The 14,248-nt window shown below is 55.2% G+C and overlaps 1 protein-coding gene across 6 annotated transcripts in view; it reads right to left on the minus strand.

Moving 5' to 3' along the window:
• Positions 1-14,248, minus strand: part of IQSEC3 (IQ motif and Sec7 domain ArfGEF 3) — a 98,447-nt gene that overhangs the window by 62,637 nt on the left and 21,562 nt on the right. For all 6 annotated transcript variants that reach the window (XM_067756104.1, XM_067756103.1, XM_067756108.1 and 3 more), the window contains exon 2: positions 5,858-5,941. In XM_067756104.1, coding sequence (XP_067612205.1) covers positions 5,858-5,941 — 84 coding nt within the window. The remainder of the gene's footprint in view (positions 1-5,857; positions 5,942-14,248) is intronic.

Raw genomic sequence — 14,248 nt, forward strand, 5'->3', positions numbered from 1 at the left:
CTAAAAATATTCTCTTGGCCCTTTCTCTGTTCGGTCCGGTTGTGCTGATGCAGTTACCTAAGGCTGCCTGAGTCTCCTGCTGGGAGGGGCGTGGCAGGGAAAGGCCCCGACTGCTCGGTCCCTGGACCAAGAGCCAGGTTCTCCGGGAGGGGCTGTGCAGGGTGGCGGCCACACCTCACTTCCTGCACCAGCGAACCCCTCCCTTCTTTTGTCTCCGGTGATAGAAGCCGTAACAGACGCGGTTCAAGTCCCAGCTGTGCCGTTTTCCGGGTTTACGGCCCGTGGACAAGTCATTCATCACCTCTGAGCCCCAGCTTGCGTGTGTGTAACATGGAATAACAACATTTTATGAGTTTTCAGTGAGAATTAAATAATACCCGTGTCTATGGTACACAGCAAGCGCTCAGCACATGGCAGCTAGCATTCTCCTTCCCTTTGGCGGGTGCAGGGACACGTAATAGAAACACCGAGGGAGGAGGGATTCTCTAACCTGCTCCAAACATGCTGCTGACTGACGGGAAGCGGGCTGTCTGGAGGCGGGCCCAGCCTGGCCTGGCTCACATGGCGGCCCAGGCACCGCCCCCTGGGCAGGTGCGTTTCCTGAGTACCTCTGGTGACCACCTAGGTCCTGGGAGAGACCACCTCGGAGGATGGCCAGGCCTGGGAGGAAAGGCACACAGGAGATCGTTCCAGACATGAGTCCCACGTCCCACAGAGCAGAACGGCAGACAGCAGCTCAGGACAGAGCTTTCCTGCTGTCCGTTGAGTTAGGGGGACGTCCCCACCCAGACAGCATCTGTTTTGTCTTCTGTGTCTCCAGGGTCTGGCAGGGAAGACACAGGTGAGGCAAAGAGCACAGAGGGGTAAAGTGACAGGGGACAGACTTCCCTGGCTCCAGGACCAAATTCCTCTGCCACCTCCGTTGAGGTCACCCTCTGGTATGGAGCCAGCCGGGCTGGACTCTGAAGAGACGACACGGGGACCCTCAGAGGACAGGGGGCACATCTGCTCACAAAGCGCAAAGATGGAGGAGCAGCCCCTCCCCACGCCCGCTGCTCTGCGCTGAAGGCAGTCTGCCGCGCCCACCATGGACGGAGGTCCTCAACCCCCAGGGCTCCCTCCTGGGCTCCACTCCAGGGCAGCGCACTCTGGGGGTCTTCACAGCCCTGGCTCAGGGTGCAGGACCCCAACCCCTGCAAAGACCTCTGGAAAAGAATCTCTGGTCTCCTCGGAGATGGGACAGCTCCCCCCTGGCCTTTCTGCTGCCCGTGGCCCTCCTCACGTGAAGATGCGAGGACCCCAGAGATTGGTGGCCGGGCAGGCCGGGTGGGCCTGCTTCCACCCCTGCGCTGCCTCCACCCAGGGCCACGAGGGAAGCTGAGGCCTTTCTGTGCTTCTCTGGGGAAGAGCATGCAGTTCTGCAGCCCCAGAATGACCCCCCCCCCACTTCCTCGGGGGGTGGGGCAGGGTTCCCAGCAGCCTTGGAGCCTGGATGCGACTAATGCAGCCGGAAAGGACTCAGTGGCCCCCGAGCCCAGCTGTTTGAAGCCTAAACTGTATCGATTTGAGAATTTAATTGCTCTGTGATCCCTGAGTAAATTCTGGCTGGTCCATTGATCAGGCCTCCGGCCGCTGTGGGGAGACAAGATGCGGTGGTTGCTGACGCAGGGCTCTCCCTGCAACACCGCTCCTGGCTGGGTGTCCCCTCCTCAGGGGTCCCAAGCAGGGCCCCCGGCCTGGCTGGTTGCACACTAATATATTAACGGTGGTTCATTCTATATGACTGCCTTCCATTTTTATTTTCTTCTTTATACTTCTGCATTTACCACATTTCCAACAACTAGCAGTATAACTTATAATCAGAGAAAATAGATGTTATTTAGGATCAAATGGAATGGCTGGAAGGATTGCTCCTATGCTCCTAAAGAAAATCCTAGCGGCAGCTCCGTGGAAAGCGGCTGCCTGTCGGAGTTCAGCCTGGGCTGACCTTCCGGCTCCAAAACTAGCTGGCAGGGGTCCCTCTGTCAAGACCCCAAACTTCTCTCCACCATCCAGTCCTTATCTGCAAATGGCCACAGCGCTGTCACACGGAATGAAGCGAGATAAAGTACTGAGTGCTTAGTGACACGGCCCTGGCATGTTCCGTAATATTAGGCCTCTTCCATCCTAGCGGAAGGACCCAACACGCAGCGTGCCCCCCCAGACCCTCCCTCTCCCCAGGGCTGGGGGTGGTTCTGTTTCCTGCCCAGTGGCCCCCTCCTGACCCCTCCTCCCCCGCCACCTCCTGTCATTACTCTAACAGAAGCGAGCCTTCCTCCTCTCGGGCCCCACTGCCACCCACGGAGACAAATGGGCCACTATTTCTCTAGATGCAGGACGCAGCGGCCAGCTCCAGGGTCATTGTTCCTGACGTCACTGAGAGCCCCAGAGGGAGGAGAGCCCATGGATGGAAAGCAGGGCTGTGATTACTGGCCTATTCAGTGGCCCGGAATAAAGCCCTGTCATTAGTGGCAGCGGGGGGGGGGGGTGGGGGGGGTGGGGGGGGAGCATGGATTGTGTGCCTGGGGCGATGCACGGGTGGTCCAGCCTCAGAGACCTCGCCAACCCCATAACCACGCCACTGCACCCCGTCCCCTGGCCCACTGTGCCCATCCCTCGCTCCCCCCAGGCTCCGTGTCCCAAGACAGAGTTTCTCCTGACCCCATCCCCCAGGGCTGCCCTTTGGGTAGCTGGGGAAGGCCGTCCTAGCCCCTCCCACACACACACCCCGAGGACTGGGGCTTTGGGAGGGGCAAGGGTCTCTCCTGGACCCCCAGGTCTCCCTTGGCCGAGGGTTTTCCTCAGGCTGCAGCAGCTGGTCTCTGTGCGTCTGATCAGAGGCGCTAGGGGTGATGGGCCGCCACTCGCCGGGGATGAGGCCAGTGGCTCAGGAAGGGGACTCTCGCTCAGCCCCACAGCTTGGGTGGGGACAGGGAGGGCGTGGCACCTCAGGCTCTGCTGACCTGGGTCACTGTTGGCCAGGTACAGAGGAGGGAGGTGGCCAGCCCTGCTCTCACACACCAAAGACCCTGACCCTGAGCTCTGACTGATGGCGTGGAGTCCTTACTGGGCCCCCTGTAGAGACCACCTGGCTTATCCCTGGAAACCCCAGAGGAGGCCGTCTCGGCCGGGGCCCTGCTGAGCCGGTGGGAACCCGTGTGCTCTCACAGCACACAAGGCCTCTGACCTGGGCACCTCCTTAGAGTGACTCGGGGGCAGGGTGGGGGAGGGATTGGGTATGCTCTCTGGGGGCGGGGATGCCTGGTCAAAGGGAAGGGAGGGGCTGGGAAGGTCACGGATAAGGCTGGGAACAGGGATGTTGGGAGTCTGATGGGAGAAAACGTATCTGGGGGTGGAATCCCCCCAGGAAGCCAAGAACAGACAGACTGACTGACACGCAGACTACTGGACGTCTGAAGGCACCCAGGGGGCTCCTCCCAGAGAAGCTGAGATGCTGACATCAGACAGACGGACAGACAAACAGACAGAAACACACTCCAGGAAACTACAGGCCAGACAGATGGGACGACTTGGGATAACTGGGAACAGAAGCAGACAGCGACCGAGGATCTGGACCGTGTAGACGGAGGGCGGCAGTGGGCAGTGTCACAGGCCCTCGGGGACCAAGAGAATCTCCCACCTCCCACCTTCCCTCCCAGCATCACTGCCCCACCATGGGAAACTGATAATAGATGTATAAGAAGCCTGCTCCCCTGGCGCCCGGCCCCCATGAAGGGGCAGCACCCCGCCCCGCCCCAGTATACCGCCTCTGTCTCCCGTACCAGGTCCTCCCACCGCCTCCGACCAGGACTCAGGGCTTTGGGGTAGGAGGCCAGGCAGTTGGAGAAAAAGACGGAGGGGTGAGCGGGAGAGAGAGGAAGGGGCGTGGGAGACCCAAGGGAGGATTTCCGTCCCCAGCGCCTGCCGGGCATGAGCATCTTGGGGGCGCCCTGTTATCCACCCTCACCTGATGCCGGTGCTTGGGTGGCAGCAATGGAGGTGGACGGGACTGAGGTGGCCTGCTGGGCAGGAGACAGAGCAGACAGCTCCTCCCTGCCAAGGAGTACATGTCTAGGAAGAAGCCTCTCCTGTGTCTGAGAGTGACCGCCCAGGGGATGGAGCTAGGCCCTCCCACTCCTTGCTGTCCATCTCCCTCCTTGCTGTCCATCACCCTCCCTCCTTGCTGTCCATCACCCTCTTTGCTGTCCATCACCCTCCTTGCTGTCCATCACCCTCCCTCCTTGCTGTCCATCACTCTGGGCCACTCACTCTCTGCCCCCTTTCCTTTCCTCTCCCACCATCTCTTTCTCCCGTTTCTCTTCTTCCTTCCAGTTTCCAGGAGGGCCATTTTCAACTTGGGGGCATCGCATGCCCCCTGGATGGGGAGCCCCTCGAGATCCAGGTGGCCTCACTCTCCTTAGGTCCTGGGCACAGAGCTCGGCCCCGAGACCTCTGGGCATCGGCACAGCTCTGGCCTCCCCTCGTCTCTGTCCCCCGGTGTGGTCGTGCCTCCTGCAGTCCTGGATCCCCAGGGTGGGCCCCTTATTATGGCTCAACTCCCACCATTGCCTCCCCAGGGTCCTGCCTCTCCCAACCCGCTCGGACTCCCTTTGAGGGAAAACAAGCAGTAACACCTTTCGGGGGAGGTTTTCCATCCCCAAGCCCACCGGCTGCCATCTCTGATGACTGCCCAGTTACTTCCCAAGGAATGAAGGGGTCATGGAATCACTGAGGCTTCAACCTGGAGGCAGCCCTTAGTGCAGCAGGTCTGGGCCAGGGTGCTCGCGGCTCTGAACCTTCTGCTGCCCTCCCATGAGACAGGTCCTAAAGCCTGTCCAGGCCCTGAGCAGCCCAGAAGCCTCGGTGAGATGAGAAGTCATGCTGTTCCCTACATAGACCAGCCCCTTCATCGTACAGACGGGGAAGGTGGGGTCCAGGGGAATCCAGGAACTTGCCCAAGTTCATTCCAACAAGAGGAGACTGCAGATGGGGTGTGTTTCAGGCTGGAATCCGAGTATCCTGACCCCCGGGGAAGTAAAAACAAGGAAAGAAAAGAGAAATGCACTGAACTGAGATGGAAAACTTGGGGGAAAGAGAAGAGGACAAAGTGTGACCAGTACAGAGGGGGCAGCTCCAGGTCGAGCCGGGGGGAGAGGACATTGACGCAGGGGAGGAGGAGAGGCGGAGGGTCAGAGGCGGTGGACGATGGAGGGGAGGGGAAGAACGAAAGCGATGGAGAGAGCCTGTGGGGAAAAGAGAGGGCCAGCGAACGATGCAGAGCAGGGCAGGGAAGAGAGCCTGGGACGGGACTCCAGACCTGACTTCTCAGTGGGCCCCCTCCCTTCCCAGGTGGTCGGCAAACCCAGCGCAGTATGATAAACCTTCAAATCGAAGTTACCTTGGCTCCTTTGTGGAAGGAGAAAGATTAGAGAGAAAAATGCAAATCTTGGATATGAGAGGCAGGATGGGTACTATTATTGGTGGGGCACCTTCGGGTGCCACGTGAGACGTATAGATATAATCAAGCTAATTTTCCCTGACGTTTAAAAAGGTGAACTTTTTACAGGCTGGTTAGTGGGAAGGAGCGTAGGTTTGGGATTTGCACAGCAGGGTATCATGACCTAAAAATTGGGAACTGCTCATCTGGGGTCCAGAGGAAGGACGGAGAGGTGGAAATATGAGGGAGGAGCTAAAAACAAACAAAAATCCCACAAGACTCGGGAGGAAGAGGCCAAGTAGGGCCCTGGTGTGCGCTCTGCTTGGAGGGGGAAGGACAGTGGGGGTGGGGAAGGGAGGACCGTCCAGCGATTATTCCCACCTTTGGGAGGCCAGGTCAGAGCAGGCGGGCTTCTGCTCGGCGTCGGCGGCTGGGCAGCAGAACTGGTGCAGCACGGTCTCATTCCTGAGGGCAGAGCAGAGGAAGAAGGTCAGCGCCCTCTGACCCAAGGTGCTCCTGCCTCAACACCTTGCCCCTGGGTAACACCAAGGTCCCAAACACTACCCAGGGGAGAACGTGCAGCACGGAGTCAACGCAAACACTGCCTCCTGTTTGCAGCCCCTGACCTCTTCTACTTCTGCGCCCCGATCCCTGCCGTAGGCTCCTCCATGTGACATAACATTTATTTGACTGTATCTTTTGTCATGATCATGGTTAGCCCTCTATAACCCTTTCCCCCACTAAGGTCCAACCAGCGAGGCAGAACTAGATCTGTTCATCCAAGATGCACAGAATTGCATGCAGTGAACATTTGTAAGCTGATCATATGCAAAACACCCGTAGAGGGCTTAGGGTTGACGGCTTGATGAGAGATTTGTCCGACGTGGGTGAAAAAACTGACCGGAAGGTGGAGATCCGGGCTCTGGGGCCACCGCGACAGGTGGCTCGCGTTGTGATACCTGGTTCACCTGTCCTGCATTTCAGCTTATTTACTAATGAACCACGGGAGCGGTTCCCAGCCCCAGCTGCTTACTAATCTCTCCAGGAGATTTTTTAAATTACGGATTCACTTGGGCTGGCCAGGGTCAGGGGCAGCAGGACATTTTCTAAGCTCCCAGGTGATTTTCTAAGGGCAGCCAGAATTGAGAGCCATTCGACTACACAATTTCCAAGGTCCTTCCGTTGCTGCGAGGCTGGGATTCTAATACCTGTCTTGAGCCACCTTGAGACTTAACGCTGAAATTATTTTTGTTGTTGTTGTTTTGTTTTTGTTTTTTTGGCTGTGCTGTGCGACTCGTGGAATCTTAGTCCCCCACTCAGGGATTGAACCCGGGCCATGGCAGTGAGAGCACCGAGTCCTAACCACCGACCGCCAGGGAACTCCCCTGAAATTACTTTTGGATAAAGTTATGCTGACCTCCTGCCTTCTCCCCTTTGGCACGCAGTCACCATCATGAAGTCAGAGAAAGTCAGACCCGAAAGGGCTCTGTTCTGATCAACCTCCCAGGGCTGGGAGCCGCTCCCCTGAGCAGCATTGAGGCAGGTTCCACGTGGTCCTCCCAGGTCTCCAGACGCGGATGCATTGGCGTGTGCAATGGGAGACATAAACCTCCAAGTCCTTCCACACCTCAGGCTCGGGCTGGCAGTGTACTGGGGGTCGCAGTCTCCTTTGGGGTTCCTACTGATGGGGTCCCTAAGGACAGTCCAGCTGGGAGGAGGAGTTTGCCTTCAGCCCCTCCCCTGTTTCTTCTCTATCCACCTCCTGCCCATGGGCCTTCTCAGCCTGGGACAGGGGCTTCCCAATAGACACCCCCTTGGGCGCCTCCTTCTGGGATTAATTTCATGCTACCCACCTCTAACCACCCTGGCCCCCTGCCCTGCCCGAGGTCACCGTCCAAGTGCCTCATCTGGGCAGGTCTTAGCTTAAGTCAGCCCCAGACCTCCCTTCCCTCCACCTCAGAGGAGAACCCACACAGAGGAACCCCAAGAATTGATTCTCATTAGAGACAAAATTGGAAGAAAAAAGTGGAGAAGTGATGGGAAGGCACGTCACCTCTGTGGTATCCTTCCCCCAAACCTATAACCCATTCCAAACGTGGGAGAGCATCAGACAGACCCAAATCGAGGACATTCTACAAAATATCTGACCAGTCCTCCTCAAAACTGTCACGGTCTTGAAATCCACAAAGAGACAGAAACTGTCACAGACCAGAGAAAACTGAGACGTGATAACTAACCGCCACGTGGTGCACTTGGGGGGATCCTGGGACAAAAAGAGGATGTTAGTGGGAAAGCTAGTAAAGTACAAGTAAGGGCTAGAGATGGATAGATAGAGATGGATGGATGGATGGATAGATAGATAAATATAGATGGACGGATGGATGGATGGCTAGATAGATATAGATAGATAGATGGATGGATGGATAGACGGATAAACAGACAGACGATAGAAGACAAAATCGGGGCCGCAAAATACTAATAATCATATTTCAGCACTTCATAGTGTTTACTATGTGGCATGTACTGTTCTAAGCACCTTCCATGTGTCACTTTGTTAAAACTCGCAAAACAGCATCCAACAAAACTTCCTCCTCAGTCTCCAGATGAGGAAGCGGAGGCCGGGGGAGTCTGTGAACCACAGGTGAACTCTCAGGCGTTCAACACATGCCTCGTTTCTCATGACAACTCGTTATGGTCTGTGTTATCAGCCTCTTTTATACAAATGAGAAAACCAACGCTCAGAGGATGTAAGTGACTTGTCCAAGGTCACACAGCTAGTTAGCAGGAGAGCCTAAAGCCCAGGCAGGCAGGTTTCAAGGATTGTGTCCATTATTCTACTTTGTAAGGTTTATGGCCAGTGGACACTCACGTCCAGGCCCCACGCCCTGGACGGGGGTCCCCGCTGCTTAGCCCAGTGCCGGGTACACACTGCTGGTACCCAGTGCATGAGCGTGCAAACAAGCATCCCACGCCTCAGGGAGTCCACCCGCCAGGAGAGCAGCCACATTGACCAACGATGAAGTTCCTGTTTGACTGAAGCTGGAACTTTCTCCAGCCATAATGAGAACACGGGCGGGGGATCGTCGCCTTGTTTGTCCATCGCTGCCCGAGTCCGAGGCCTGTCCTGCCACCGCGCTTGAGCTGATCCCTGAATCCCTGGCCTGCAGGTCACAGCCCCTCCTCTCTGCCTCCCTCTCTTCCCGCCTTCCCTGGGAGCACTGCCCCCATACCAGAGACACCAGACCACCAGGCACCAGAGGCTGAGAAGGGAAGTGGGGGACAGGAGGGACGAGACAGGGTCCCCGGGGCGGCACCACCCATCACAGCCTGTGCAGATGTGAGGCGGGGGGCCTGTCCACAGAACCCAGGACAGCTGGCCTGAGGCCTTGCCCTCAACCCAGCCCCAGTAAGGTGCTGGGATCTGTGCTGGGTTCACCAGCCCTCCACAAGCGGATCACAACCCCTGTGTAGGTTCGTCAAGTCCTTTATCTCCCGAAGCCTGTTTTCTCACCAGTAGGATAACAGTAAATCCTTCACTTGGCAGGGTGTTTAGGCGAGCAGATACAACGTGAATGCACAAACACATCATAAAGGTAAGGGTCATACGAGCGAACGTTTTATTCATTCACTTTTCTGACCCAGGCTTTAATTTCATCAGCTCAAATGCCAGAAAGAAAGGAAGAATTTTTCTTCCACGAAGGGTGCTCTCTGAATGCCTGAAGTCAGCAGGTGCTGCATTTTGTGAGCACCGAGAGGCAGAAAACGTCCCCTCCACGTAGCAAGAACCTGCTGCTCTCAGAACTTGCTTCTCAGACCTCTGCCCTTGGTACCTAATTCATCAAACAGGGCAGATGGCAACCTGCAACATCGCTGCATCCCCATTTCATTGTGGTGGAAACAGGCTCCGCAGGTGGAGCGAATCCCGAAGATGCTGGGCATTTAGGTGGAGGACCTAGAGGCGGGCCTGTCTCCCCTTGCTGCTGGGGAGGTAAAGGAAGGAGGAAAGCCCGTGCTCACAGGCCTCAGGGCAACCGCTGCGCTTTGGGGTGAGGGGGACCCTTCAAGGTGCACCAGGAACCTTGGAATCCTACAGCCTCCAACCCGGCCCAGGGCAGGAGCCCGGGAGGGGCTTTCCCGGAGCTGCCATGCTGCATCGTTCACCTCGCAGTCTGTGCAGTTCGCAGCCCAAGGCGGTGGCCCTCGGAGATCTGGAACTGAGCGGCCCCAGCACGTTGGCAATGGAAGGGGGCCCCTCTGAAAAAAGAGCACAACCCATTCTGGGTCCTGGGCTCTTGGAATTCCAAAGGAGGGAGGCGTACGGTATCCAGGCTGAAAGCTTATTTCCCGGGTTCGTGATCCCAGGGCCCCTGACTTTAGGCAGAACTCAGTCCTCCCTGGCTTTAGCGGCCCCAGGTGGCCCAAGTCGATGAGTGATGATGGGGTGGCTGGCTTGTGGGTGGACGTGCTGACCCCAGAGCGGGGCAGTCCGGACCCAGAATGCCCCAGGTGGCCCAAGTCGATGAGTGTTGATGGGGTGGCTGGATTGTGGGTGGATGTGCTGACCCTAGAGCGGGGCGGTCCGGACCCAGAATGAGGGTTTGAGTGTGTGGCTTGTCCCTGGTCTTGCTGCCACGCTGGGCTGGGAAGGAGCATGGAGTTCTCAGGGGATGAGAGGAGCGGGCCATCGGGGCATTTCAGGGCATCACCCGAGCAAGATGGGGGTTAAGGGTCTTCCAAGGAGTCAGCGTGGACCTGAAGGAAGAGGAGGAGCTGGGGTTCCTCTGGAAGAGGACCCTGTTTCTTACTCTGAAAGAGCCAGGAAGCGGAGAAGAGAGTGGTGGTGCTGCCTGGGGAAGGGCAGAGACCTCAGAGGCCAGCTGGCTGGAGGGGGAAGAAACACCCAGAGCTGCCAGGAGCTAATGAGGTTGTAGCCAGGCCAGGCTCCGAGCCACGGGAGGCTGTGCACCTACAATTTCCCGCGTCTCTAGTTTGAGACTCAGGATTCCACTGCTTGGCCATCCACACAGCCGAGTAGTTGAGAGGAACTGATGAGACGTGCGGTGATGCGGTGGGTGAAGTGGCGGAGGATGCGGGAGGGGACGCCCAGCAGGAGAACTGAGGAGGAAAAGCCAGGACCCCTGTGGCACAGCTTTGAAGGAGGCCCCCCTCCCCTTCACCAGGCTGAAGACAGCAGCTCTAACCCCCAGCCTCTGGAAGGAAACAGCCAGGGAACCTCTCCGACGGAGCTGTCTTGAGCTTCAGGAAAAGGGAGAAATCATAAAGTCATTCCCGGCACCTTCATCGCCCCGACCCGTCCTGGTGCCACCGTCACCAGTGCCGGTAGAGCCTGGAGACTGGGCTCCTCCCACCTCCCCCTTTTCTTAACTTTATCACCTCCTCCAGGAAGCCTTCTCTATCTAAACATGGTAATAGGAGGAAAAGATGACCTTATTTTCTCAGAAGTCACTCCTATTCATGGGGGGTGGGAGACGTTGAATGGTCACAACAACTCTGAGAAACAAGAACAAGTTATAGGACATACACTGTGTGCTTTCAAGACTTGCCCAAATTAAGAGAATTTGATGTTGGCATAAGGAGAGACATACAGATGGACTGAACTGAACAGAGACGCTAGAAATAGATTCAAATATCAGTTGATTCTTGGTAAATTGATTTGTGGTAAAAGTACCAAGATAATTCAATGAGGGATACTAATTTTTTTAACAGATGGCGCTGAAACAATTGAATATCCACATGCAAAAAATGGACTTCAATTCATAACTTGCACCATATATAAAAATTAATACAAAATAGATCATAGACCTGAAGTAACAGACAAAAGTATAAAACTTCTCAAAGAAAACATAGGAGAAAATCCGCGACTTAGAGGACACAGAGATTTCCTAGATATGACACAAAAACACAAACCATAAAAGAAAAAAGTTGATGAATTAGACTTCATCAAAATAAAAAGAAATTTTCTCTTTGAAAGATACTGTTAAGAAAAATGAACAATTCTTTCAACTCATAATTAAAAGATGAACAGCTTTATAGGAAAATGCACAAAAGATTTGAACAGATACTTCACCAAAGAAAATATACTAGTGATATCACTAGTCACGTAGAGGCACTTATTACAAAAAAATTAAAGATTCATGTTAAAAAAAAAAACCCCAGCACCCCTAAATACCCATGGATAAACAAGTTGTAGTGTAGCCATACAATGGAATACTGCTCAGCAACGAAAAGGAACGGCTTACTCATGTATGTACCAACGTGGATGAATTTCAAAAAAGCCTTATATTAAGTGAAGGATACGAAAATCCGCACAATGTATGATCCCATTCTAGAGACTCTAGAAAAGGCACAACAATAGTGACAGAAGGCAGATCAGTTTCAGTGATACGGGAGGGGAGACATTAAAGTGAAAACGGAGCGAGGGGTCATCGGGGTGATGGAAATGTTCCATAGCTTGAGAAGTAGCTACACAACTATAGACGTTTGACAAAAATCATCAAACTACACGCTTAAAATGGAAGAATTTTAGTGTGTAATTGCACCTTAATATGGCTGATTTTTTTTTTTTTTGCGGTACACGGGCCTCTCACTGTTGTGGCCTCTCCCGTTGCGGAGCACAGGCTCCGGACGTGCAGGCTCAGCGGCCATGGCTCACGGGCCCAGCCGCTCCGCGGCATGTGGGATCTTCCCGGACCGGGGCACGAACCCATGTCCCCTGCATCGGCAGGCGGACTCTCAAGCACCGCGCCACCAGGGAAGCCCAATATGGCTGATTTTTGTAAGACCAAAATATTTTCTCCCCCTTCTCACTTCTTCATACTTCATCAAGAGTCTTGAGAATAATTTCTAACTTCCCTCCTCCCATTGCCCCCGATCACCTAATTATTAACCCCCTCCAAGCAGCAGGAAAAAACACCAGCTTTTTCCTTTCCTTCCCTTCAACTGCTAGCTCGGATTTTCAGAGACCAGATGGCTCGTAACTGAGCCAAAGGAGTCCAGGGGGCCAGAAAGCAGGACAATGAGAAAGTTGGGGGTGGGGTGGGAGAGCTGGGGAAATGCTGGCCCCGGGCCTGGGGCTGAGGGTTCCGGGAAGGCAGTAGCAACAGTGTGGAGCTGGCGTTGGAGACCCAGCCCCCTCTCCACGCCGCTGGCCCTGGGGAAGGTCAAGTCACCCTAAACAAGGCTCTTATCCATGTCCTATTTATCTCACTGAGTTATGGGGATTTGGTAAGACTTTGAATGTGAAACTGCCTTGGGAGAAACCTAATAAGCCCTGCACAGATGCACAATCTTATAATGACTATTACTGATACCGGTGTGAGCCAACGAGGGGCTCCGCAGCCCCAGCTCTGCTGCCATCAGAGACCTACCAGGCGCCATCCCCCCTCCCTCCTCCCGGCCCCCCACGCCTCCTGCAGGCCCCCGGGGCACAGAGGAAGGGGTGGACTTCCCTTGCTCCTTGGTGCCGTGGGCAACTGCACAGTCCTCCTCAGAAAGCTTTGGAAAGGTCTTAATAAGGCAGGTGATGACGGATGTCCCAGCAGCCAGGGGCAAAAAGCTACAGAAATGTCACCCTGGTCTGGTAGGCCCTCGGGCTCCAGTGCCCCGAGCAAGGCTGAAAGCTCGCATGGGCCTCCCTCTCACCAGGCTTTGCTTCTCCTTCCTTCTCTGCTCAGTCTCCTCTGGGGGAGCTCTAAAGGTCATCTAGTCCACACCTCCGCCGCCAAGGAATAGGGGTCACAGAGACTGGGAAAAGAACTGCCTGCCTCTCCTTTTCAGAGAGGTTTCCCCTGAAAACACGCTGCTGGCTCTTTGAACGTTCATATGAACAAGTCTGGTCTTACGGAAACGCTGTGCTTCTCTCCTGTGCCCTGAGGAAACTCAGGGCACCCCCGGCTGCCCCAGGACCCCCCCTGAGGTCAGGAGGCAAGTGGAGAAGGCAGGGCATGGACCTTCCACTTCAACCAGGGCAGCTCTGATTTGGTCAGATTATGTGTTAGAGACGCCCATTGGGTTTGATTTGGGGGCTGGGGGAATAAGTTTCCTTGTTTTAAAGAACAACTGGGAGGGACTTCCGTGGTGGTGCAGTGGTTAAGAATCCGCCTGCCGATGCAGGGGACACGGGTTTGAGCCCTGGTCCGGGAAGATCCCACATGCCGCGGAGCCACTAAGCCCGCAAGCCACAACTACTGAAGCCTATGCGCCTAGAGCCCAGGCTTAGCAACAACGGAAGCCACCGCGATGAGAAGCCCGCGCACCACAACAAAGAGTAGCCCCCGCTCACGGCAACTAGAGAAAGCCCACGCGCGGCAACAAAGACCCAATGCAGCCAAAAATAAATAAATTTATAAAAAAAGCAACAACTGGGAAAGTATTCTTCTAAGCAAAAGCCCTCCTCCTGCGATTACTAAGGCTGCTCTATCTCTCCGATCATTGCAGTGGTCTTGAGGAGCTGCTGGCCGCCCTCCCAGCGGTGGCCCACCCCGGCCCTCCTTTTCTCACTTCCTGGAGTAAGACTCCTTGCGTCATCCTGCCTAACTCCTCGGTACAGCCTTGCCTTGGTTTCCTCATCTATAAATGGGGTTAACAATAGAACTTCTCTAAAGCGTTTTGAGGGTGAAACGAGTTAAGACACGCAAAGCACTTACAATAGAACTTGGCACACAATAAGTGCTTAATAAGTGTCAGCTGGTTTTTTTTCCTTTTTTAAAAATATTTATGGGCTTCCCTGGTGGCGCAGTGGTTGAGAGTCCG

This window comes from Pseudorca crassidens, chromosome 11 (assembly GCF_039906515.1).
Source record: "Pseudorca crassidens isolate mPseCra1 chromosome 11, mPseCra1.hap1, whole genome shotgun sequence".
NCBI classification, from domain to species: Eukaryota; Metazoa; Chordata; class Mammalia; order Artiodactyla; family Delphinidae; genus Pseudorca; species Pseudorca crassidens.